The 26,663-nt window shown below is 39.8% G+C and overlaps 1 protein-coding gene across 1 annotated transcript; it reads left to right on the plus strand.

Annotated features, from left to right (window-relative positions):
* The first annotated feature begins 5,293 nt into the window (after positions 1–5,293).
* Positions 5,294–26,663, plus strand: ogfod3 (2-oxoglutarate and iron dependent oxygenase domain containing 3). Its single transcript, XM_086140625.1, has 9 exons — positions 5,294–5,458; positions 5,998–6,224; positions 8,988–9,063; positions 9,162–9,204; positions 10,936–11,000; positions 11,607–11,663; positions 11,996–12,149; positions 16,182–16,305; positions 26,179–26,663. Exons 1-9 carry the CDS (start codon positions 5,391–5,393, stop codon positions 26,313–26,315), a joined length of 951 nt encoding a protein of 316 aa, XP_085996751.1. The 5' UTR covers positions 5,294–5,390; the 3' UTR covers positions 26,316–26,663.

Genomic DNA, 26,663 nt, shown 5'->3' on the forward strand with positions numbered 1-26,663 from the left:
AGGAATGGCGAAATGGTATATGGGGTTGCAGGTCCTTCCAGCTCTGCTGCTCAAGCCACAGTAGAGTAAGATTACTGCTGGCAGATTTGGTCATCATTGTTTTATATATAACAACACTGAGGTTTACAGTTTCTAATACCTTTTTGTCTTTTTTATAGAATTACAAAAAAGCAGGAGGCCCAGGAGCAGCCATATGTAAAGAGGCCACCAAATGCCTTCATGCTTTATTTGAAAGAACAGAGGCCAAATGTTGTGGCTGAACTTAAGATAACCAACAATGCCATTGTAAATGCAACACTTGGACAGCGGGTAACTTCACATTTGTGACTTAGAAAAAAAAAATCTTAGCAGGGTTTTCATTTCATCACTTCAAAAAAGAGACTTTCATTTTTGCCAGATGATTAGAGGACACTATAATATTTCATGTGTTCCAGCCTTTGATGAAATAAACACACTCTACAGATATTGATATGGATCTATGTGAATGACAATTTGGCATATGCTACTGTTTTTTTACAGCTGTATACGCCCATGCCTGTTCCCCTGTGTATTTGTTACCGAATGCGTAACTGATGTCTTTTGTTCACAGTGGAATTCAATGACTAGCAAGGAACAGTCAAAATATTATGACCAAGCTGAAGCTACTCGTCGCTTACACACCCAGCAGCAATCCGATTCAAAAGCAAAAGAGAACTATGTTAGTTCATCCTGCTCCACACACACACACAACACACACACACACACACACACACACACACACACACACACACACACAAACGCACGCACATTTGCACACACAAACATGCACACACTCACATACACTTAATTCATTCAGTTCACCCTATTGGGATATTGCCTTGAAACCCATTTGAGCCAGAAAGCCTGGCTCACACCAAAAGCCTAATTCTAACCCAAATACCTAACAGACACAAAGAAGTAAGTATTTCCAGGTCTGATTCCAGGTGAAAAACTATAAAATAAATATATAAATAAAGCTGAGGATGGATAAATCCAGAAAACTTTTTTTCTTAGTGAAGTGACTTCATAGAGACAATATTTTTGTGAATATTCCCCCAGATTGGTCTTTTATCACATATGGATAGCAACCTCCATTACATGCTGATAAAAATTTGGAGAGTGAATGAAACACATTTGTAAACATCATTTGTCATGTGACTGTTACTTACCCAAACCTACAGGTTTTAGAATTCATGGCAAAAAATATTTTTTAAGACTAGATATGTTTAGTTCTGCAGTGTTGAAGTATTAAATAGAATTGTTTTTTTTTTACTTTTTGTCAGAAATTTATACATGAATTATCTGACAGAGCAGAGCTCAGATAACGAAAGAAAACATGTATGCTGCTCTCTGTTGGACAAATGATACAAATGCAGTTTGTCAATTGCATTTTTTTTGGCATCTCCAGGTTCACGATCAAGTGATGAAGCTACCTGAGGGCATAAACCTGCACCCTGTTGGTTTTCTGTAAGTAACCCATTTGGAAAAAAAACATACAGTAGCAGGTAACTACATGAACCATGTGCCTCCTGGCCACCACTGGTTAATCAAACAACGGCAAAAAGAGCAAAAGCACATTTCCTATGCTTAACGGATTATGTAGCAGAATAAGATGAGATTAAAAAAGATAAAAAAACATTATTAACCCCAAAGGAAATAGTTGAGCCAGATGGCTCCAAAATTGAGAGGCTAAGACTTTTAGGGCACATGATAGTCAATAAAAAAACACACATTTAAATCACTGAAATTGTATGCAATGGTTGAGAAAATATTGCACATGATAATGACTTTAAGCTAATTTAGCCCATGTTACTGCGTGATTTCCTTCCTGCAGAAAGGGGAGGAGTATATGTTTTGATGGCCGCAGGTAGAAAAGACCTCCTGTGGTGTTCTATGGTGCTAAGAATCTTGGCTTACATTCTCTGCAGACCCCGTCTTTGTGCAAAATACTGCCACTTTTCGGCTGTATGAACTCTTGTGTTATATTGTGAAATCGTAGGCCATGCTGCTACACAAGTTTGTGTGCATCTTTTAACATGTCTGTTTCTATAGCAATGGAGAAATGGTGTATGGGATTGCAAGTCCGTCCGCTGTAGCTGCTCCTCAGTCCACATCAAAGTAAGACTGCTTCAAACAGTTTTTAACAAAATAATAAGTTTGAAGCTAATTCTAATTTTAGTGTTCAGGTTCATTTTGTTCATATTTGATTTTCCTTTCTCTCTAGAATAACAAAAAAGCGAGAGGCACAGGATCGACCATATGTAAAGAGGCCGCCAAATGCCTTCATGCTTTACTTGAAGGAACAGAGGCCAAACATTGTGGCTGAACTTAGAACAACAAATAATGCTGTTGTTAATGCAGCGCTCGGACAGCGGGTAACTGTTTAAAAACTCACCGTCACAAATGTATTCATATTTCAACGTTGAGACATGTGTGTAGTAAGCATGCGTGATCGCTTGCCATTCCAGAAACTCCATAACTTATGGTTAGCAGTTGTTTCGAGCACATTTGTTTTTACAGTCATGGGAGATGAGGAAATACTCCTACAGTGATGTCTGCAATTAGAGGGCACACAAGGGTGAAAGCCTTACATGACACATATTTCCTGTGCAGTAATTAATGTGTAATGTGCAATCAATCTGCAATAAACATACTGCAATACTTTCTGAGAACTATTAATATCCATTATTTGTATCAGTTCAGCTTCATTGATTGTGTGAGTAGACTGGAGAACATGCGTGTTATGTTTGTTTGAATCGATGTGGTGTTTTGGCACAGTCTAGTTACTAATTGATGTGAGGGAACTGCCGGCGATGATACTGCAGCTCATAGCTGCTATGCCGTTTACTTCTCGGATGTCTGATTTATGAACATCAATGTCATCGTGAAAAATGCACGATATTGTTTTATGAACATAGCTGAATTTTTGGCATTACATGGTTTTCATGTACTGCTGAAGGCCTTGACTCAAAGCTTTCGTCCACTTCTGTGTTTTGCATTGTAAAACAACAATCTTTACCCAAAACTTGTGCTGAATACATTAAAAACCAAAATAAACTTAAGCACAGATTGAAACTGTAGGGTTTGAATTGTAGAACCAAGTCCTGCTATTTTCTTTGCACATGCATACCACCTCACAAGTAGCAAAGGTCCATTCAGACCTATATTCGATAGGCTCATATTAGCCATTGCCTGGCCAACTCATTTTGGATTTTAGTACACTTGGTATTTCAGCAGCATGTAATTACACTGTATATGAACTTTTTTTTAATGTAGCTATAATATTCATTTGACATACTTTATTGCCTCAATGTTTACCAGGGTTCCTTTGAATATGAATATTGTTATCTCAAAGGGTAAACATGTTTTGTAATTAATTCTATCTGTTTATGTTCACATCACTAAATGCACTAACTGTGCTGTTGTTGAGTCTGCCCTGATATCTGTCGTATTTCAACAGTGGAATTCAATGTCAAGCAAAGAACAGTCAAAATATTACGACCAAGCTGAAGCTGCACGTCGATGCCATTCCCAACTGCACCCAGACTGGACTGCCAAAGAAAACTATGTGAGTCAATTCTACTCACTTCACACACCTTCAAACACATACACACACATCACAGTTCTTGCTTTTACCAGCTGATATCAGACTTTATGGGCTTCATGTGCTTATTTTTTTTCAGGGCAAAAGAAGATATAAAAAAAGGAGCAAAAGCACAGTTCCTGGTTAAGTTATGCACACAGATGGTTAGAGTTGCTATTTTATTTTGTTTTAGTTTTGCACTGTTAATAGAAAGGCATTATTACCTGTTTTTCTTTATTTCTTGAATGCCATAGTATTTTTCAGGCCCTTTCATCAACAGATCTACTGTGAATGAAACCAAACATCAAAAAAGAACCAAAAAAATCTCATCTTACATCCATCAGATAAATTTGGTATTTACTTAATCAATCTTAAGGAGTCATTTCAATGCACCTTATTTGTTTTTTTTTCCTCCCATTTATATCAACTTTTTTTTTCAAAGTTAATACTGACAAAAATATATATCAACATATATATGTTATATGTCTAAATGTTAGGTTTGTAGGGGAAAAGAACAAAAAAGTTGGCAGTCTTGATTTAAGTTATGCGTCAAAGCAGGCACAGAGTACCACAACAACAAAACCAACACCACCGACAGCAGCAAATGTCAACAGACATTTATATAACAGCAGCAAATGTATATATATATATATATATTTGTGAGTATTTGTGAGTATCTTTGTGAGTATTTTTTTGCAAATATGTGATTACAATGTGTGAGAAAAAAAAATTACTTTTATATGAAATATTAAAGAATGAAAATGCATTCTTTAATGTTGTATCATTTATGTGCAAATAAACTTAGCAAAAAATAATTTTTGCCTTTTTCTTATCATCTTCTCCTTTCGGCTTTTCCCGTCAGGGGTCGCCACACCGAATTAACCCTCTCCATCTAACCCTATTCTCTCTATCTTCTGTCATACCAACTACCTTCATGTGGTCAAATATGTAAAAATTGTCGTGATTTCTAATTTGAAATATCCACTTCAGAGTCTGAGTTCTTATCATTCTGAAGTAAAGAATAAAGAGGCTCTGGAAACTGATAAATATCCTTTAAGGTAGTTCTTCATGTTTTTGTAATTTTTCATTTGTAATATATTTAGCAAGATATTTTTCCCAGTTTAATGATATAGCCATTTATTAATTCCTTATTGGGAGAGTAACAGATTAAGAAATCACGTTCATCTACATACCGCTTTTATTTTGAAAAAAAAAAAAAGGGCTGATACCGTAATACTCAGTGTATAAATCAATCGCAAACTTGATCTTTCTACTTCGGTGAGAAGTTGAGAAACTTTTCTTGGGTATTTCGCAGCAGCACATTCTTATCAAATGCTTATCTGAAAAAAGATCAGAATCGACGCTTTTCTCGTTGGTCTAATAGAAAACAGCACTTTTTATTTTAAATTCAGGGCAACCATTCAGAACGGGTTACAGATGATTTCTGTCATTCCGGGCAAAACAAATGGGGTAAAACGCATTTTACTTGTTTTATGATTTTAACTTTAGTACGATTGAGAAAAAAAAATAATAAGTAGGGGATAGTATCACAGAACTGACTTCCTTGCGCGTTTTTACATTCGAACTGAGAGACCGCAGTGCAGCCTGAAAGGACCCGGACGTGGTCCAATCAACACGTTGCTTTCCCCGCAAGATTAGCCAATCACGTTGATCCTCTCGCCCCCACCAGGAAATGTAGAGATTCCAGGTGGTGGTGGCGGGGCGTATAACATGGCTAGCAGGCAGAGTAGCAGATTTCTAAATGCTGCGTAGCAGAAGATAACATGAAATGGCGCCAGTGCGACTGAGAAATGCAAAGGGCTCGAATTCTTCTGAAATAGAGAAGAAAATTAAGAGGTGAGTCACGAAAATGCTCCTGGTGGGTCTGTGTTGGTATGCGTGAAAGTGCACAGTGATAGGGGTGCATGTGTCCCATCTCTGCGTTCAATGTGGGACACCAGTTGACAACGAGTAGTCAAGAAACGAATTTACAAAGATATAAAGATAAATGCAATGATAAAAGATATATAGATGTAGATAGATATAAAGATTAACACACAAACATAAACACACTTTGTTTTCTATGTTAAGGGTTGTAACATGGGATGGGGGCAGTTCGTAAACAGGTACGTCCTAACATCTGCTACTGGTTTCAGGACAAGTGGGGTCTTAGCTTTGGATTAAAAATGCAGATATTGACTATATTGGTAAGTATGTGTAAAATACTGTCATAAAGTCACAATAGTTAGTTTGATCCATTAACAGTTAAGAGGATAGGCCTTCAAATGGCCTCTGCATAAACTGTTTTCCAGCTGTTTATCTATTACTCTGACTGAAGTACCCCACATGCAGTGTAACATGTAATAGATTCTGTGCCCATTGTCTGTCTCCTTCAGGGGCAATGCACTGAGACAGGGATCAGCATGGAGGAGCTCCAGGGGACTGGTAGCTTTACTGCTGCTGGGTTTGTGCTTGTGTGGTGGGGCTGCCTGGCTTTACCTGATGTCTCTGGACAGTGACATTACAGAAACGCTGGTCAGCCGGCGTGAGCTGGTGTCTCCCAAGCCCAGACACTTTGTTGTCCCGTGTTCAGAGGACTATGAGAACTACAAGCGACACCCAGGTAAGGCTGCGGTCTTTGCACTTTGTTGTGTCAAGTCTCTGCTGGGATTTGTGACCATACATTGATATGATACATTGTATGGTCAGAAGAATTGAAGGATAAGCGAATACATCCAGCTCGTGTTTTTGTAAAATATATTTTCTTGTGAATGTGAGTTTTTTACACAGCCATTTATGATTTCACATCAATTGTAACTACGGATTTTAATCGAATCAAGGCAAATTGTAGAGAACTTTGAGGAATCAGCAAATATTAAATGGTCACCCATAATCTTAAATTTATTGGTTTAAATTCTTGTATGATTGGTTTTCAGAGTTATTAGTCAGTCTTATCCGATTATGCATTTGTTTATTTATCTATATTTTAATTTGATTTTTTTTCTGTCATTTTTCACAAATTACACAAGTCCTATATTTTCATTCAATTTCAGAATGGGCTCTATCATTCTAGTTACGCTATTAATTTTTGCCTTTTTCTTTATTCTCATTCGTTTTAGTGAAGCTATGTGACAAGTCTGTTGTCATGGGTTTTTAAGTATTCTGTTGATATCTATTTTTATATTTCAATGGTTACTCGCCAGTAACTCATGTGTACTCTTTGTATGTGCATTACTGTACGGTGTCCTTGAGTGTCAAGAAAGGCACCTCAGAGTAAAATGCATTATTATTATTAGAATTTATAACAGACTTTTGGACAAAGCAATATATGATTTTAATGTATGGAAGAATATGTATATTGTTTGTGAATATTTTTTTTCTTCATATTCTGAGCATTTCTTATGAATTCAATTGTCATTTTCTTGTGTAGTCATCAGTAATTTATTGCAGACTTTATTGCAAGCCCTTAATTCCACTCATTGAGCTCAGGCTTGGTGCTCTAATTGCTGTGCTCTCTGACTGGACCCTTTAGTGACATTTCCATCAACATCTCCAATGAAAACAGTTTGCCTCTCAGTGTGAAGGAGGAGCGGCGGCTCTTCTTCGAGCCTCCTCTGGATGTACGATCCCCTCATCCTCCACCGCCTGGGCTGAGCTCGGCTTCTCTTTGAGAAAACTTACTTCAGGCCAAATGTGTGACCTCATTCTTTCAGTCGCTACCATGATCTCACATCAGTAGGTGAGAGGGGGGAACGTTAATAGACTGACGGTTGAGAGCTTTGCCTTCCTGCTCAGTTCCCTTTTCACCATAGTAAACCAAATCCTTACCTGCATCAGCGCTGAAGCCTCACTGATCCACCTCTAACTCACATTCGATCTTGTCCTCAAACCAGAGCACCTTGAACTCCCTTTCCGTGTTTTTCCTGTAGAGAACCGAGGTTTCTGACCTTAACGTGCTGACCTCTTTGCAAACAGTCCAACGCTCTTGTACACGACACTGCCCCCCCCCCCACGATCGCACTAGATATTTTCACCATGACAACCATAATACAATATGAAACAACTTTGTCTCATATTGTATCAACTATTAGTCGATGCAAAGTCACTTGAACTTCACGGCATGTCCACTGGTGCAGTTTTTTTTTTACGCTTGATGAGAAAAATACAGTCATTCGATCATCCTGGCCCCTACTTTTGTGTGTGGTGGTGGAGGGTTTGGCCACTTTCTTCCTCATTTCTCCAAATGCAGATCAGGGATTTTAGTTCTGATAAGTGAGAAATGTGTCTTCAGTTAAACTTGAAAAGGTTCATTTGATCTGTTTGCCTTTTCATGGAACACTGAATCAGTGTGTGTGTGCGTGTGTTAATTAAAAGTAGAAAAACAACTCAAGATGTTGGGCAGTAAGGTACAATAAACATAATGGGAGGAAAAAGGGCCTATTTTCCCAGATCTTGAAGGATAATACAGCTTGGAGTTTGAGACTTTACTTAGATTGTAAAGTCTCATTGCAAAATTTCACTGTGCCTGCACAATGACAATCAAAAGTCTTCATTCTTGATTGTGGATCAGGACACTTTCCCCGTGCCAGTGAGAACTCTCTTTGTTTGTCAAAGAGTGGTTGTTGGCTTTAGCGTCAAAAGAAAAAAATTAGTTGTTATTCTTGCAAGATGCAAACACTCATAACGTTCCTATGTTGCACCCCTAGTGGTGAAAACCCTCACAAGTAAAATTGAAATTTTGAATGAAAATCCATAAAACTTTGCTTAGAAGAGGCAAAAATAGTTCAGCGGTAGTAATGTCATTGTGCGTGTCTGTGTAGGCTCGCTAAAGCATTTTGTGGTTAGCCGACTATGAAAGCTTTAAATAAACAAATTTTTGTTTTTACAGGCACTCCGTTTACCCTCTCTGCTGTTGTAAAAAGCATGTGATGCCTGAAAGAGGTGGATTTCTAGTCAGTGACAACTCAATCCATTATACAGAATCTAAACAATATAACTGAATGATGTTGAGATTGCAATATCTTTTTTATGATCTTGTTTGACTACAGATGCTAATATAGGTGGATAAAGTGGCTTTGCTGAATCTGCAATGAGAGAGAAACGTTGTAATAGCTTTTCCCTGGATTTGGAAGTTGATCTTGTTAAGCGCTTGGACTGTGCCTCAAGACAATAAGCTCAAGGCTGAACCAATAAATTTGAATAAGTCGAGGAGCTGGCAGGAAGCCCCGCATTTCACCGCATTAATGAGCGCCACTCTTAAACCTCCATACATTTTCCTCCGCCAGCCGCTTCCTGCCTTGGCTTTAGAGACTTGACATTGGCCTGTGCTGCACAAAGACACCACGTGACGGTTGTGAAAATACCATTTTCCTTGCGTCTCTCCCAGGGTGCACCCCTCAGACATGTGGGCGTGCAGTCACAGACAGCGTGGTGACAAAGGAGGAAGCCGAGGTCTTGAGGAGGTGAATACTTTCAGAGAGTTTATTGCCTTTTCCTCCCCATATTTTACTTGTAATGCACGGTTGAATCCTGTCTGACCGTATGTATCTTTGACATGCAGGCTAGCAGAGCGGGGGCTGGCACTGGCTGGGTCCGAGGGAGGAGTAAGTATATCATATAACAAGTAAAATTGACAGACAAAAGTGTGTGTGCTTGTGCGCGTGTGCGTGCCCAATTAGGTACTTTATGATTTGACAGCATTGTACAGTAGCATATACTATGTCACTGTGCTTTGGTTCAAAACCTCCAAAACAAAACACGCCAGGTACATCTTGCACTTTCAGTTTAATTTGCAGTTTATGTCTTGTTAGATATATGTCAGATCTGGCACGGTGTCACTGATCTTATCTAACTATTTTATAACATTTTTTCCTCTTAGAAATGAAACACTAAACAACTGTGCCTCCTGTAGTAACTGTTAAGTGATTTTCTGGCTTTTTTTATTATTTTAATTTTTTCAATTAATGTCGCACGGACCTTTCTGGGAGGTGGGGTTATTCATTTTTTCATTGATTTATAGGAAATGGTTTGTGGTACTAAATGACATGACCAATTATGAGCTTACTCTTTTCAGAATTGGAAATTATAAATTATAAAATAATAATTTGCAGAAATGTCACACAAAATTCAGAATTGCCAAAAAACATATTTTCTAAGTAGATCATCAATGTCTGGATGTATAGAATAAAGTTTCTATCATGTACTAAAAAAAAAACTATTAAATAAAACACATTGTACAGAGTTCAGTCATGCACTGTATTCTGACCACTGACTGGGGAAGCAACACTTACTGTCTTGATTACCATGGAAAAAATACTTATTACAATGTATATATAATATATATTACTCATAAAATCCTTAGTAGATCCTGAATACGCAGCGGTGTGTATCCCTCTCTCACCCCTCCGGGTTCCGGCCTCAAATCCCAGTCTGACAGATCAACAAAGCAGGCTGGTGCTGGTGCCGTTGCAGCCGAGCCGCCGTAAAATTGAAAGGGAGCCTTTTGCCTGCCGTACTCATCGATTGGATCTCTGTCTGATTGTCATCTGGGCTTCATTTGGGAAATAAGAGTCCGGTGGGGGATTGATTTTGCGCTGTCACTTGTGCTAAATCCACATACTATCAGATGACATTAGGGGTTAATGCGGAATTTGGTCTGCTGATGCCGTATTGGTATTTTAAGTCACATCTTTTGGTTTGAATGACTTTGTATTTCTTGTCTAGTGGGCAGTATCTCACCAAAAATATTAAATGATATTAATGCTTTTACTCATTCAACAGGATGTTCGCAGGCCCTGCACAAAAGTGAACCTTCTTTGTGACTCAAGTCTTTAAAATTACCGCTCAAGCCCTATACTTTGTACTTCAACCTGTGAGCAAAAAACACATCAGAACCAATCTCATTCCGACCCATCTTAAGATAACTGAATATTCTTTGAATTTATTCATTCTGATAACGTCATTTGAATGATGTTTTGTTTGTCAAGGGACAAGCACAGATCTGTCCTATTCCTCGCTGTGCTCACAGCCACTGCTGTAATTGCCTTCCTTTGTCAGTAGAGGGCAGTCAGGCACAATGAGCCCGAGGCCAAACTGGTGCGCCTTTCCTAATGGATAGAGGGGGACGAGGCAAGATGTTCACATGTTCATCGCATGTCTCAACCTCCCCCATCCCCCAGTCAATAAGAGGGTTGTTTATTGGTTTATTGAGTGTTCTGTTGCTTAGGGGTAAATTTGTGTAGCAATGGGTGTCTATTGAGAAAATTGCCTATTTTCTGTCTGCAAAGACGGCCGTTACTGAGTTCTCACATGTGTCCATGTTCTGACCCCGACAGGCCTCCATCCTAGACCTGCATTCTGGAGCTTTGTCCATGGGAAAGCAGTTCGTAAACATCTACAGGTGCAACACACACTGTGTCTGTGAGATCTTTTGCCGAGTTCACACTCAGGAATTATGTCTCGCATCATAAGGGAACCCGGCAGGAGCATAGTCACCAGAAATAAAGTCAGTCATCAATCGCACTGATCGCGGTACTTGTGAGGCGTCATCTCCAGGTCCACTGACCTGTGAGTCCCCAATTCATCACTGCCAGAAGAACCCCCCCCATTTTTTCCCTTCTTTGGATTGTCATCCGCCCTTTACTACTGCCATAATACATGGCCCAACTTAATTGACTTCTCCCTCTGCTCCATATGACGGCAGGTGGCTCACACTCAGAAAACCTCTGGCTGACTTTAATCACAAAGTAATAAGTAGAGTTGTACTAGTTTCCACTCTCCTCCTGCCACCTGTGCAAGTGGGGTTTCACATAGCACTGCAAGACTTTTCTTATCTGATGTGTTTGAATGGCCAGGTAATGGCTCACTGTGCTGTGCTATGAGTGTTTTTCACACTTTCATAATAGATTTCTATTCTCCTCTGCTCCGTCTCTTTGTGTCTGATCGGCATTGTCTCCCCCTTGACTTGTCCTTCCGTTGTGAATGTGCGGCGGGAACGCGGGTCCAGGTATTTTGGGGATCAGATCAGAGACGTGTTCTCTCAAGAGGATTTCCAGCTTTACAGGTGATCAAAGAAACCTAATTGAAAATCAGCTATGCAAGTTTTTTTTTTTGATTGAAAACAAACGAACTCGCTTGGAAATGTGACATTCACCCTTCTTAATTCGCTCGGGAATGATAATTCATTCATCGTGGCCTCCTTAAAAGGCATCAATTTATAAATATACTGTCTTTTTTTTTTCTTTATTCCTGAAAATGTGAGAAAATAGTGATTAAAATTAACCATTAAAGAGGAGAACTACCTCAAATATCAAGTATTGGCCAATTTTTGACAGAAAATACTGAAACGTGTCTTTGGTTTAAAGGATCGTGATGTTATTTTTTTACCTTTTTCAGAGACGTACGTAAGAGAATCCAAGCAGCAATTGCGGGGACGTTTAACTTGGACCAAAACCTGATGTACCTCACCAAGCCCACCTTCTTCTCCAGAATCAACAGTACTGCAGCTAAGACCCAACACGACGAGTACTGGCACCCACACATTGACAAGGTAGCTTATTATTATAGTCACGTTGTTTTTATAATGCTACAGATACTGATCAATAAAATGCGGTACTGAGATTAAATGCTTTAGATTCCGAAGTACAGTGGGGAAGAGGGTCTAATGACCCTCCTACTTGTAGGAGTGGTCAAAACGACAGTGTTTTCTCAAGTGTGCAATGGTATGCCTTTTCTGATTTGAGTCATGATATTTCATAAGCTGTCTACATTTGGATCAAATTGTGTCCCCCAGGATATTCATTACAAATTATCGGACAAGAGGGGAGTTCAAAATTAGTGGGTCGTCTTTGAAGACTAAAACCGGTACATCTTTACAGATACAGCCAAAATTTAAAAATCACATTCATGAACATGACTTAAACTATACGAGGTTAGTTTCTTTAAAAAAAAAAACTTAATCCATCCATCAGTCTGTCCATCTCCTACCCCTTATTCGGGATCAAGTTGCACGGGCAACAGGCGAAAGCAGAGAGGCCCAGACTTCCCTCGGTCCAGCTCATCTGGGGAGATCCCACGGCCTTGTCAGGCTAGCCCAGAGACAAAGTCCCTCCATCCTGTCCTGGGTCTTCCCCTGGGCCTCCTCCTGGTTGGACACGCCTGGAACACCTCACCAGGGAGATGTCCAGGAAGCATCCTAACCAGATGCCCGAGCCAACTTGTCTCACTCCCGTCCACTTGGAGGAGCAGTGGCTTGACTCTGAGCCCCTCCCCCGATGGCCGAACTCCTCACCCTGCCTCTAAAGGGAGAGTCTGGACACGCTATGGAGAAAGCTAATTCCAGCCATTTGGATCCAGAACCTTGTTCTTTTGGTCACCACCCATAGCTCGTGCCCATAGGTGAGCGTAGGGACGTAGAACGACTGGTAAATTGAGAGCTTTGCTTTTTTGCTCAGCTTCTTCTTCACCAAGACAAACCACTGCAGAGTCCGCATCAGTGGCAAAGCCACAGCGATCCACCTGTCGTTTTCTCGTTCCATCCTTCCCTCACTTGTGAGCAAGACCTCAAAATTCTTGAACTTGAGGCAGGACCCCCCCTCCCTGACCCAGTGTCCGCACTCCACCCATTTCCAGCAGAGAAGCATGGTCTCAGATATGAAAGTGCTAATCCTCATCCCGATCGCTTCACATTTGGCTCTGAACCGCTCCAACGAGAGCTGGAGATCAGAGAACCACATCATCTGCAAAAAGCAGAGACCCAACCTTGAGGCAACCAAACCAGATATCCTCAACACCTTGGAAGAGATATATGTGTGTGTGTGTGTGTGTGTGTGTGTGTGTGTGTGTGTGTGTGTGTGTGTGTGTATACATATATATACATATGTATACATATATATGTATACGTACACATATATATACATATACGTATACATATATATGTATTACATATAAAAGACATACTACATATAAAAAGACACGACAGCAGTGACATATCACACATACATATACACACATACATTTACACACCCATATATATATATGTGTGTGTGTGTGTGTGATATATCACTGCTGTCGTGTCTTTTTGCCTGCACAAAAGGAAAAACAAATAATAATGAATGGGTATCAATCATTACTGCTTGACACCTCTCTGAATGTTTCCTACATTTGTTTTTTTTTGTTGTTTTTGTCACCACACACCAAAACCATAATTTTTCACATACACTTTGTTCACGCAAACTCGCAGGGTGTGCAGCTGTGCACCCATTTAGGTCTGAACCTTACTTTCAGTTTTCTTTCTTCTCAGTTCTCACATGACAACCCTCACAATCTGTGCAACCACATGTTTTTACCCTCTTCTCTGAGTGCTATTCTGCAAGTGATGCTGAGCAAAATAATATTTCACTCCGGTGTAGCTTTCTAATTTCCAATTGTCCTTGAGTGTTTTCGGTACTGTAAACTCATCACATACACATTCGGGTCTTTGACATCTGATGTGATGAGATTCTTAATTTCATTGTGCAGCGGGAGAATGGTTCAATGAAAGCCTCACGGGAACTTTGCCAAGTTGTCTGTGATTGTCGCTGATGCTTAAACAAACAAACATGTTAAACGGTTAAAATATGAAATAACATGTCTGACGTTCTTTCGTCTTCAGCAGGGTTCTGTAGCTGTATTAATATTTGTTTTCCTCATAGTTGCCCACCTCAGCCTCCTTTTTACCTCCGGCTCCATTTTAGGGCTGATTGGCAATGCAACTCTCATTTAAATGCAAATAGCAAATGGCGTTTGGAGCCGGTGAATTTTCCGCTCATCGATCATTCAGCCATTACTGTGTTATGGCAGAAGATGTCACGACATCATCACTGACACAGTGTTTTGTCTTGTTTTTGACAGGTCAAACTTTTGGAATAGAGCCGAAGGCGCAGGCGTATTATTTTCTCACCATTCCTTTAGCTTGTCTCGCTGCATGGACATAAAAATGTACAGCAGCTCGCCGAACGGGTGATAATCTCAAGTGGAGGATTTTAAAATGACTGGACCTTTTGACGGCCTGACTTGAACTGCAGAATGTACCTGAAAACTTAATAATCGTGTCACAGAATCAACCTGAAATTGCCTTGAACTAGCTTCACGGGTAGATTCTCCCACTAAGAAGGTATTTAGTGTATCCCGGGCAAAGCTACCCTCTGCCAACCGAGAAGATACATTATTAAAAATTGAGATCAGAGATCAAACCCTTTAGTTATTTAGACATAGAATATTTTCCACAAATTCTCCATGTATCTCGAGATTTTTTTTTTTTAGCAGATCCTTTGAATAATAATGGTTTGATGTTTCCATCAATGTCCGTCCATACCTTGAATGCTTTCATGTTTCCTATAATGACTTGACTATAATGACCAGACTAAAGTCAGGTTGTAGCTTCAGACTTTGTTTTATCCTGTGTTTATTGCTTATTCTGTTTTGTCCTGCTCTGGGGGTTGAAAAAACTTTTGTGATCAAATTATTTTTTAATGTTATCATGTCGGAATGGCAACCTCCTGCTTCAGCCAAACTGCACTGGAGGGGAAATCCATTGGTCATTCCTTTTGATTTGGACCCTCCACATTGGTATTTCCATCAGCATTATAACCGAGAATTCCCAAACAGATGTGCCGAACTAAGTCCAGCAAGACCAAGAATCCGAAACTACGTTTTAAACATTTATTTATTTTTAGCTGCTGAGCCTTTCGAGAGACACAAATGGATAGCGGCAGTGGCATATTTGCATAGTTTCACAGCAGGCGTTTCTAACAGATACATTTGATTTGCAAAAGTGCGGATTAGGCAGCCATATTCCTTTTCAATTACAACTATATAATTTTGACGCTTTGCAGCTTGGGTAATGTGGGAATTCAAAACACATTTTAAGGCAGAAAAGCGTCAGGATGAGTCACAGATGGCAAGGTGATCAGTTCTCGTTTTGGGCATGAACAACATGAATTGAATAAAATGTTTTTCACTCATACGATGATTGACCTTATGTGGCCCAGACGGGGATACATGTGGCCCCTGGGCTATGAATTACCCAGGCCTGCTACGGAGGATAATCCTCGTCACACTCAAAGCCTCTCAGTGATCACAGGAAATGGTGCTGAAGGAAAGAGGTTTGGAAATGAGGCGTGTGAGATGAGAGGTCCTCTGGTCAGCACAGTAGATATTCGAACAGTTGGGCAAGTTTATAATGTTTGTGCTCATTGTCTAATAATCTAATCGTTCAGCCCAGTTGCATTTGCTATGATTTATTATTTTTTTAATTTTCAAGTTGACATTTTTGTTTTAATGCATAAAATGCTTGTGTGTGTGTGTGTGTGTTTGTGGAAATCCATTGCTATGGGGAAAAACACGGATGACTCTTGATTTCATCCATGAATGTATTATTGCCAATCCAGCCCCTAACACAACCCCTGTGCTTCTGGATCGTCTGACTGCACTGGGATCCTGTGTTGTACTGTGGAGATGATATTGCCAAAAGTACAGAATATCCGGACTTTTCTTTATCCAACACTGACACTGTTTTCCTCTCCAACCCCTTTCCTGCCAGGTGACTTATGGCTCCTTCGATTACACCTCCCTCCTGTATCTGTCTGACTACGGCTCGGACTTCACCGGTGGGCGGTTTATCTTCATGGACCAAAACGGCAACCGGACGGTGGAACCGCGGGCAGGTAGATACCAGCAGTTAATGATTTAACCTGCCACCCAGACACACTACCGCAAATGCTTTCCTCACTTGTAACCAGGACGTTGCGGAAGTTCATAGCATTGATCTTAGCACCTGTTAACTTCCCAGCTTTGTCTAATTAAGCTTATTAACATACACTTAAAGTAAGTGATGCGCGATCCATGGAGGATTTCATTATCGCAGGTAGGCTTAAAGCTATAATTGCCGTACACCGCTACATCAGGGAATCTGGGAGGTGGTTTTTAGTTGACAAAGGGTGTGTAGAATGGGTGTAATCCGTTGTAAGTTGTTAATCAGCGGCACCGGCTGCCAGAACGGGAAAGTGTCCAGCATTGCGTTAAACCACCTGCAGCACTGAAAATAACATCTACACCTTTTAGGGTGTGAATGTAAGGTGAAGTCACGATATGCAGTAGCCCTGGCCCCCTTTTTAACGTATTTTTGTATCACAGTAACTTGGCCCATTAAGCAGAAATGACCTGAGGCAGTTAATGCATGATTTGCCATATATAGTTTTTATTAGTTTTTTTTTTGTTTGTTTGTTTTATTGGTGAAAAGTAGAGATATTTTTCTATTAAAAAAAAAATCAGCAACTTCACTGCCAACCACACTTAATTGTGTTTTATAATATTGATGCTGGTGTTTTACTTTTAATGTAAACGATAGATAAGATCGATGATCCAGGATGGTAATGTTTATCAATTCATTGGCTCCTCGGTATGTAATTGTGAATTTTCCGTGGCTGTGTATCATGATGTATCCTGTGAGCCTTTTAGGAAGCACTTTTTCATGTTCAAGTGGGATGCGGGCTTTGTTAGTGCTGTTCGTAAACCGCACAAAGTCACAGTGCTCCCCGAAGGAAAAAGAAAAAAGAATTGGTTTGAATGATTTTGCCTCTTGTGTGTAGACTGTATTTGCGCAGCCACATGATGAAACAAGCTGAATGCCGGAATCCACTCTTGAGGCCGTTTCCCATTTGTGAGAGGGTCTATCATACCTGACAGTGGTGGCTCCTCTGAACTCTCCTCTCACCTCTTTTGTCCCCCCCCCCCCTCCCATTCCTCCTTTCTTCTTGATATTTCACCAAAATGTCCTGTCTTTTTTTTTTTTATTTTTTACTCCTAACTTCTCTGTCATTTTTAATCAACACCATTTCAAAACCGCTATATTCATTTTTCACTTTGCCTTTGTGCAATTTCCCCCCCCATCACCCCCAACCCACCACTCTCGCTCCTGCCGGCGGCGAGTGAAGGACGTATGGTAATAAGGAGCACCACGCCTGCTTCCCTCTTTCCCGTGACAGCTGCCTGGCCTCTGTGAAGTGACAATAACGTCTACACAACAGAAAGAGGGGTATCACTGTGATCCCAGGCCTCATGAAACCTGCTTAGTGATAAAGAAGAATAGAAAGGGATGAGAGAAGAAGGATGAGGAGGCCTTGATTGGTATGTAATTCTCCGAGGAGCTTGCTTGAGTATATTAGAAAAAGGCCTGTCAAGGTAACCTGCCCACTCTCATTAGGCTCTTTTATTTTATTCTTTCACAATTTCTACACCAGGCCAAAAAGGCCATACATAAATGCATCTATGGCCTAATTTTCTTTTCATTTATACATGTGTGTGAGTGTGTGTGTGTGTAAAAACAAAAACACCAAGTGAGTATACCCTGCGGCACCGCAGTGTGCGGCTGAGAGACCGGCATTGATTCAGGTGAGAGCGGGAAACAGATGGCTGATCCGTTTCAGAGCGCTAACCGTGCCTGACGGCGAAGGACGTGTGATTCCTAGAGGACTAGGCGCGAAAGGCCGTCAGAGAAGGCAAAAGTCAAGAAAGAAAGGGGGAGAAGGCAAGAATGCAGGTGGAAAGTGTTTTTCAAATTGGCAGGGGGTTAGAGATAACCGATGGATTTGCTGAATTCTAAAATCTCTCCCACAGAGCCAAGAGCGCCGGCGTCGCCGATGGCGAGTCCATTCAGAAAGAAAGATAGATTGAGAGTAGGGAATGGCACGAAGTGACTGAGAAATGGAAGGGCATGAAGTTTAAAAAAAAAAAAGAAAGTGTGTATGTATGCATGTGTGCGTGTGTGCATGTGTGCGTGTGTGGCCTGGGGGGTTGGGATTTCTGTCAGCCAAAGAGCCAGTAAGGGTCAACCTGCCAGAGGGGGACTAGATAGCCTCAGATAAAAAAAAAAAAGACAATTTTTGTGGCATAATACTTAAATGGAAATGATAAAAAGGTCGGCAGCAGCTTTATAAAATTAAAAAAAAAAAAAAAAACACTCATCTTGATCTCGGTTGGTATTGCTATGCCAAAGGAAGGCAGGGAAGTCAATGAAAATATTGTTATGGCATGATGTCATCATCACAGGTGTGTGTGTGTGCGTGTGTGCGTGTGTGCGTGTGTGCGTGTGTGTGTGTGTGTGTGTGTGAGAGAAAGAGATACTAAACAAGGCTTATCTATTGTGAGGGGAAGTTTGATTTCATGATTGACTGGATGTAGCCACAGTGATATTGGTTTATGGTGTTTTTTTTTTTTTTTAGTTAATTTGGAAACAGAATTATGTTTCCACCTTCGAGGCACAGGCTATAAATACCCGCGACCACCCACTTGTCCATCCAAACCAGTAGGGTTTGATAATTAACCACATCTTTTGTTGCCAAAGGCTAGAACCTGGTGTTATTGGTGAGTTTCTTGGTCATTGGCATGCTGAGGGAGGGGCAAATGGCGTGTTGGCCCCGGGAATCCATCAGATGGGGCCTTCAATCAAAGACGGAATTTTGATAGTTATTATGAAAATGTTTTAGTTCAAAATAGAAGTCATTTTCAAAACTGAAATTAATAAAAACATAGGTTTTTTACAGACTTGGTTTCAATAAGCATTGAAAAAGAATTTCTCACAGCTGATGTCAAAAAAGTGAAGTAGTTCATGTTTTTTTGACAGGAGGTATCATTTGGGGGGGGGGGGGGATTTAATAACTTTGATTTGATTTACAGTAAAATTGAACAAATTGTTTATTTCATGTTTCATCTTTCTCATATTATTTCTCAGTTAATGATCAAGATTTGCCTTGGGCATCACTGGACCACTGCACACGACTGTTGGTAGAAGTTGGTAGTAGTTAATGTAGTAAGACATAGATAACTGTAAAAAGCAAGTAACAAAACAGCCATCCAACTAAGGACACGTGGTTATGTAATATTTTTTTTACAGATCTAGTTCTTTGAGTCCAGCGGGGATTATGGCACATCAGCACCCACAGTGTGATACAGCCTGTTCTCTTCTTTACTTTATTAGATTTAGCTGCATCTTCTGTCTTTGACCAAGGTGCTTTTTTTTTTTTTTCTTCTCTTAGATTTACTCATTAGTCAATGGAGACTTCGCATTTTTTTAATTCAGGGTAAAACAGTCCTTGTACACCAGGGACGAGCTGATTGCACTTGCAAGTCTTTTCAAGGCACAGAAACTAAAACAAGAAGGATTCCAATGGAGCTGCGTATTATCCTCTATTACTGCATGTTCTCACAGGACGCTGTGTGCACAGCGCTCTGCTCATGAACCCCGTCCCTCTCTGTTTGCTGGCAATGCCAAATCCTAGTGGATTTCATGAGCCACTGCATTGCTCCTCCTCGCCGTGTTGCTTGCTTCCTCCTCATGAGCAAGTAAAGTCAGGATATTTGGTTAAATAGACTGATAAAACCTCTATACAATAACAACAGTGTGTGGAAAAAGTGGTAAAAGCTACATTCTGCTCTGTAATGATGGGAAAATATGTGGGTTTGCGTCGGTTACTGCTGAGCGGTTGAAGGACATTGTGTTCTGTTCAGGTTTTGGTTCTGGCTAACAAGAGATCAATGCATAGGTTGCTATTGACACGTGCAAATGATTACTGTAAATCTAGAGTCACAGCATCCCATAACACAGGAGGAGAGGCTACATCCAGTTTGGATGTTTCCAAAGAAAAGCCTGGCTTGTTGCACGCATTTCTGAACCTATCTATTTTCATTCATTTATTCATTTTCAGTGCATCATCGTACATCAAATACTGCAATGTTGTATGTTTCACAGACACACAGCTACAATGATGACACTCCCAATGCCATTTGTCCAATTGAATCGGACCCTGTAGTTCTGGCAGATATGTGCAGATTTGAGCTGAAAGAAATCAGATTCAGGTCCTGAACAGTCTGATTGTGTGCCACCTGGTGACCAGCGGTTACATTGTGCTGGAGGTTCGAGGAGCCATTTTTGTTTATCATTGTTATTCAGTAAGTTTATTACTTGAAATCGAATGAACGTTCAAAGGCTGTTTATCTTGCAAGCCACTTCAGGTTTGTCCTTTGGGTTTGGAAGATGATGAGAGGCTTGAGGGGATCCAGTTTGCAAAATCACTGCCAGATTTTGCACAAACATGGAGAAGGTAATTCAGTTGTTTGCAAAGTACCTGCATAACACGCTTCATATCTAGTGCCACCTTCCATTTACACACATAGCAATGAGTTAAAAGACACGCAGTATCAGAATTGAGAAACACTGGTGCAGTTGGATGCCTGGGCCTAAATAGTCCATGCTGACATTTTGGTATCGCATGACCAATTTTCCAATCTAGGACAAGATTCTTAAATATTTCACTTTTTCCCCACCATATTTGTCACCAGACACTAGGATTTCCCATTGGGAGTGGATCATCTATAGAAAAGCTCAACATACTTTGACTTGTGATCAATTAGAAGCTTAAAGTCTGAGCAATTGCCCTATGGAATGCAAAACTTGAAATGCATGCCTAAGTTTCCTCCATGTGAATATTGGATAATGACAATAACATTTTTGGTATTGGTGTCGTAAGCAAGTGACTTCTTCACAAAATCAACTGTTAGCCTTAATGCAACAAATAGGCTGATGCAGGTGAGATGATAAATCTCTTTAAACCCTTTTTTAGGTGGTAAAACTACAATCGAGATGTTAAATCTCAGTTCAAGTCACTTTGACCCAGATTAATTAGATTTGGGAAGTTTTTTCATTTTAATTCACTATTATTCGACATCATCTTTTTACCTTATGAACAGTACATTAAAAATATTGCTGCTCGTTGAAACTGAGTGTAATTGGTACACCGACCCATGTGCGTGCCGGTGCCCTGCACTTTAGTGACTCAGCCAAAAAAAAAGGGTTTAAGGGCACGTTGTGCCCAACCTTGACTTTGGTACTTAGCCTCTCTTTTATGATGCACTCCTTTAGGTCTGAAGTAATAAAAGACATCATTGGGTGACAATAAGCGATCCAAAGCCATTTGAAGACCTAAAGATGCTTAATATTAGAAACCCACCCTCAATACTGACATGTTACCATTATTTACCAAAATATTAGCAAAATAAAACTTTTTGGGTTAAATTAACCTCAGTAGAACACATTATGTTGGAATAATGTACATCCATCTACAATGCATCTACCGTTTGGATCCCATTTCAAATGTAGTGCACATTCACTCTTGACAGTGATTGGCCCATTAGATCAGGAAAAAGATAGGTCTCAAATCTTGCTCCGTCCGTTTACCGCTGACTTTATTTACTGCCTCTCATATCTAGCTCTCCTTGGGCTCGCTATTGCCTCAGCGGGGTGCCAGGAAAAGAAACATAATTTTTTATGTCACATAAGATGTATGCATGTATGTATGTTATATAACATTATTATATTATTATAGTCACATTTTATATTATACACACAAGCACAGTAAATAAACAATCAATTTTTTTAGCACAGTTCAACAAGGGATAGGCTTTATCTTCACATTACACTTTACTTAAAGAAAAGATATCGAAGTGGAGGTTGTATAATTCCTTAAAGGTGAATGAATAGTGATGCTTAACTATTTTGGATGAAGATGCACCAGAGGGCGCTCCTGTCTGACATTACAAATTTGATATCAGTTTTGCATTTTTTTTTTTAATTTCATCTCAGTGACATTGTTTCCGTTTGTCCATATCTATATAATTTAAATACAACTCTCATAAATAAATCAGTAAGCGTAGATACACTCCATAGGACTCGAGTGTTATGGTGCAGTCAGTTTGTGTAGTTAGCAGTAGACAGACAAACAAGGCTTGAACTGCCCAGTGAAGTATATCTGAATAAAATACATCTTTGGATGGAGGACAAGTTGAGTGCTTATTTGTTTGTTACTGCAAAGGCCTTTTATAAAGAGACAAAACTTGCAGGGTTCCAGTGTGAACATCCCTCCATTGTCTGTCCTAATCGGCTGCGCTGACTGCAGAGAATCTACCCGGTCCTTCACAGTGTACGCAACTGTGTTGGTATTGATAAGTGAATTGGATTATTTTCAAAGATTATTTCATTGTGCAGTTTGCTAAAGCCGCGTGGATAATTCTGGCACTTTTAAATGCCCTCCTTTTCAGTGATGTACAAAGAGCAGAATAACACACATTGTTTTGCCGCTTATGGTGTTTTGTTTGTGCGTTATTTCTCCCACCCTGCAGTTATCTGTCCTTTGGGCGCTTACTGTAAATTTCTATTGTTTAGCTGCACATGTGATGCCCCCATGTCCTCAGCTTATAGCCTTCCAGGGGCTTCTGTACCCCCAGCCCCCTCATGCTTTCTTGCTCTGTACAGCATTATAAACATCACTTAATTCCTAGATTAATAATGATGAAAAGAAGCCTGAAAAAAGTTTTATTTATTTATTTATTTTTTTGCCCTGAAATATGTCTGAGAAAAATCAGGTCCCCTATATGTCATCATATATCCACCTAATTCCACCCATATATTAAGACTTTGAAAAGATTTGGAAAAGACTTGTTTAAGACTATTATCTCACATCTGCTCATATCTTAAGATTAGTCGTTAGTTTTAAGTCCCAGCCTAGTCTCAGGCTGTCATTTTACAAATCTTACAGGGACTGGGAATCTTACAGGGTCATGATATACCAGACTACAACAAAATTCTTTCAGCAACTTTTTTCCCCATCATAAGATACAGAAAGACTGATTTCATTACGGTACTACCTTATACCTAACAAATGAGATGCGCTGCAACTCCTGTTAAGTGAATTTCCTTCCAACTTTTAAGTTTTTTGTCTGCGACCGTGAAAATTGTTAGGTCAAAGCCCGGCACCAGCCGGTGTTGAGTAGAAAACTCATAGGGAGTGAACCCATCTCGATTCCTAAACTGCTGAATGCTCACTGTTCAGCTGCACTCTTCTCTTTGGTTGCACAATTAAATCTATACGTTTATTTACCTGAAAGTGCACATTTCACTGCTATTTTCTTGTACATAATACCCAGAGATGCTGTTTAACTGTACTGCCATATAACAGTTGTTGTTCACTGGTGTAAATATGTACTATACATCTACAACTTGCACCTCACCTATTTGCAGTTTTTACTGTGTTTTATATCCAGATACTTAAAAGATGATGCCTATGCAAACAAAATTTCATTCTGTACACACCTGCTGCTTACAGAATGACAATAAAAGTCTGTCTAAAGATCTAGGAAGTTGTCTGTCAATCAAATGTTAACGTTTCATTGTTGCTCACGCCGTGGTGTGAACTGACAATTTCGTTGGTCATTAAGGCAATCAGTCAGCGAACAAAAGATATCATGTGACTGTGTCAGTTTGAGAAACTTCCCTAATAATGCTAAAGCTCGTCTTGATGCAGAGAGGAGGCTGCCTGTTACTGGAGCTTGCATTCAGCTGAAGACATTTTCACTATTAGATATCCTGCGTAAGCCGTCCGCATCGGATGCAGAAAGGTCACTACCTGTCACCTCTTTTTCTTTTTTTCTCAGAATTGTTAACAATTTTCATGAAAATAAAAGTTTCAGCCTTCAAGAGCGTCTTTTGTTTTGTTGGAAATGTTCTGAAAAAGACCATTCCCTGTCGAGCGACTGTCCTCCAATGAAACGGGAATCGGGGAACTGACAAGCCTCTTGAGCAGGCGGAAAAAAAGCAAACTTGGCCTCGGTTATTTGGTCAAACTGACATGACATTACAATGACCTTCACTTTACAAGGTTGAAAATACAAAAATTGTTTTTGTCAGATTTACTCAGCCTCTTGTTTGTTTGCTTTCCCCCCATCTTAGTCACCAGACCCTCATATTTGCGGGCATGCAGGCTGTCTTTAGTTCAAGTGGTCAGGTAATATTAAAAAATAAAAATCACAAAAAAAATAGCTACAGGATGCTATTAAAAAGCCGGGATACCCAATGAATGTAGTGTAGGAAGTTTCCCAAATAATTTTTGGGTTTGAAAAGACGATTAAAGATCTTTTGGCACTACATAAAGGAAGACTTTAGCAGCAGTGGTAAAGACAAAAAAAACTCGCTCATCATAAATCTTAAAAGAAAATAGAAATTCAATGCAGCTTGCTTTCCTCCTCTTTTTTTCCTCTTAAGATGTCCTTACAATTATTAGATAAAAAGTGACTGAACAAATGTGGGTTCTTTTTTTCCAACCGAGCATTTTCTCCATGTGTAATTTTAGATAATTAATACCAGGTATGGGGATGCACTTAAATCCTCTGTCAGTGTCCAACTTTTCTCTGTAAGTTTTTTTTTTTTTTTTGCAAAAATGCACAAATTAGATAACGTAGCAAAATAAAGGTGTTGAAGATTTTTTTTAATATCTTCAAGTTGCAAAAAAAAACGCACAGCTGAAACAAAAAAAAAAAACAGTGACGCTATCCAAGGCAGTTTTATATTTTTATTACTTTAAAAGAACAAAATTGAAGTGCGGATGAGCTGGACCGACAAAGCATCTCAAATTAAATGAATCCGACCCTAAATTACTCCACTTACCTCAAATTAAGAACTCAACAGCAGGATGGTGGGTGTGTCACTGCAAATATAATATTAGTTTAACAATGGAAGTGCGGAAGAATGATTAGCCTCGTCCAAAATCACAAAGGTAAAATAATGAGCCCATCGGCACTACGACGGCTCTTGATTAAAGATTAAATCTTCCTATTTAATTGCACTGAGAGAGAAAAGGAATACAATTGATTTTATAATAACGCTATAAAAATATAATTAAGGTGAGCGTTAACAAATTAATTTAATAAAGGTCTATACAGAAAAAATGCGTTAACTATTGACTTGCTGCTTTTTTGTTTGGTTTAAAGAGGCAAAATAAAGGTTTGAAAAAATCCTCACACCTTTCAAATCTTTATTTAGTCGATGCTTTTGATCCAGCACCCATCTGTTACTGGGCAGCAGATATGCATGTTTTTTTTTTTTTTCTCTCAAGTGATTTAAACAGGCAGTCAAATGCTTCCCGCGGGAACATATATGCCATAAGCGTTTATTTGAGAATTCAATCAGTGTCATCTGATAAAGGGGGAAAAGCCCGTAGGCTGTTCCACTAAGATCAACAGCTAACAAACTGGGATGATAATGCACACACACATGCTAGGATGTATTCGGTCTATTAATAAAGTGCATTTCATTCAGTCATTTGAAACCATGCGTTAAGAAGACAGTCTGCTGGCAAGGAGAGCTTATTTTGGCAACTCTGTCTCATATTGTTCATTTTTTTTTTGTTTGTTTGAATGGGAGTTGAAAAAAAAAGTTACAAAGATGTTTCTAGACATTGCCAATTCAATTCCTTTTGAAAATGTGGCATCTGTACAGTATCCATTAATTATCATGTTACACAGACTGATAGGTGCTGTTTTCTCCATGGAAATGTGAAACGGGTCAAACATTTTTCCTGCTTTTCTCGTTCGTACGAACCTAAATCCAATCCTCGGTTTTGAGAAAATGAAAAAGGCAAGTCGGTTCATGAAGCTGAAATTATCTTTGAAATCCACACGGTTTCTTTTTCTTTACCCTCCTCTTCTCCCAGGACGAGTGTCTTTCTTCTCCTCCGGCTCCGAGAACCTCCACCGCGTGGAGAAGGTGACGTGGGGAACCCGGTACGCCATCACCGTGTCCTTCACCTGTGACCCGGCACAAGCCATCGCTGACCCCGATCTATCCTAAGGGGGCGCCACTGGCCATGGCGCTCAGCCCGCACCGGCAGACCCTGTGACACAGTGGGAAAGACACGGGATCAGAAAGGCAGAAGCGACCTTTTATTCGCAGGTTCCTCTTCCAGTAATGAACCGTAACCTTATTTTTCTCATTATAACCAGCCAGGCCACGGAAAAAAAAAATCCTTATTTGCACCGCTGGTATTGTAAACTTGTGTGTTCCTTATTCCATCTAGCACATAAACGCACTGCCACTCTCACCACTTAAGCTTATTCGCTTCTCCTGCAGTTTTATGCCTCTCTTTACAATTTGGATGCAGTTAAACCGCATTTTTTGGAATAAAACCTCTTCAACATG

This window comes from Fistularia commersonii, chromosome 33, assembly GCF_037954325.1.
Source record: "Fistularia commersonii isolate RoL2024-O1a breed Wild chromosome 33, RoL_Fcom_v1.0, whole genome shotgun sequence".
Classification (NCBI taxonomy): Eukaryota; Metazoa; Chordata; class Actinopteri; order Syngnathiformes; family Fistulariidae; genus Fistularia; species Fistularia commersonii.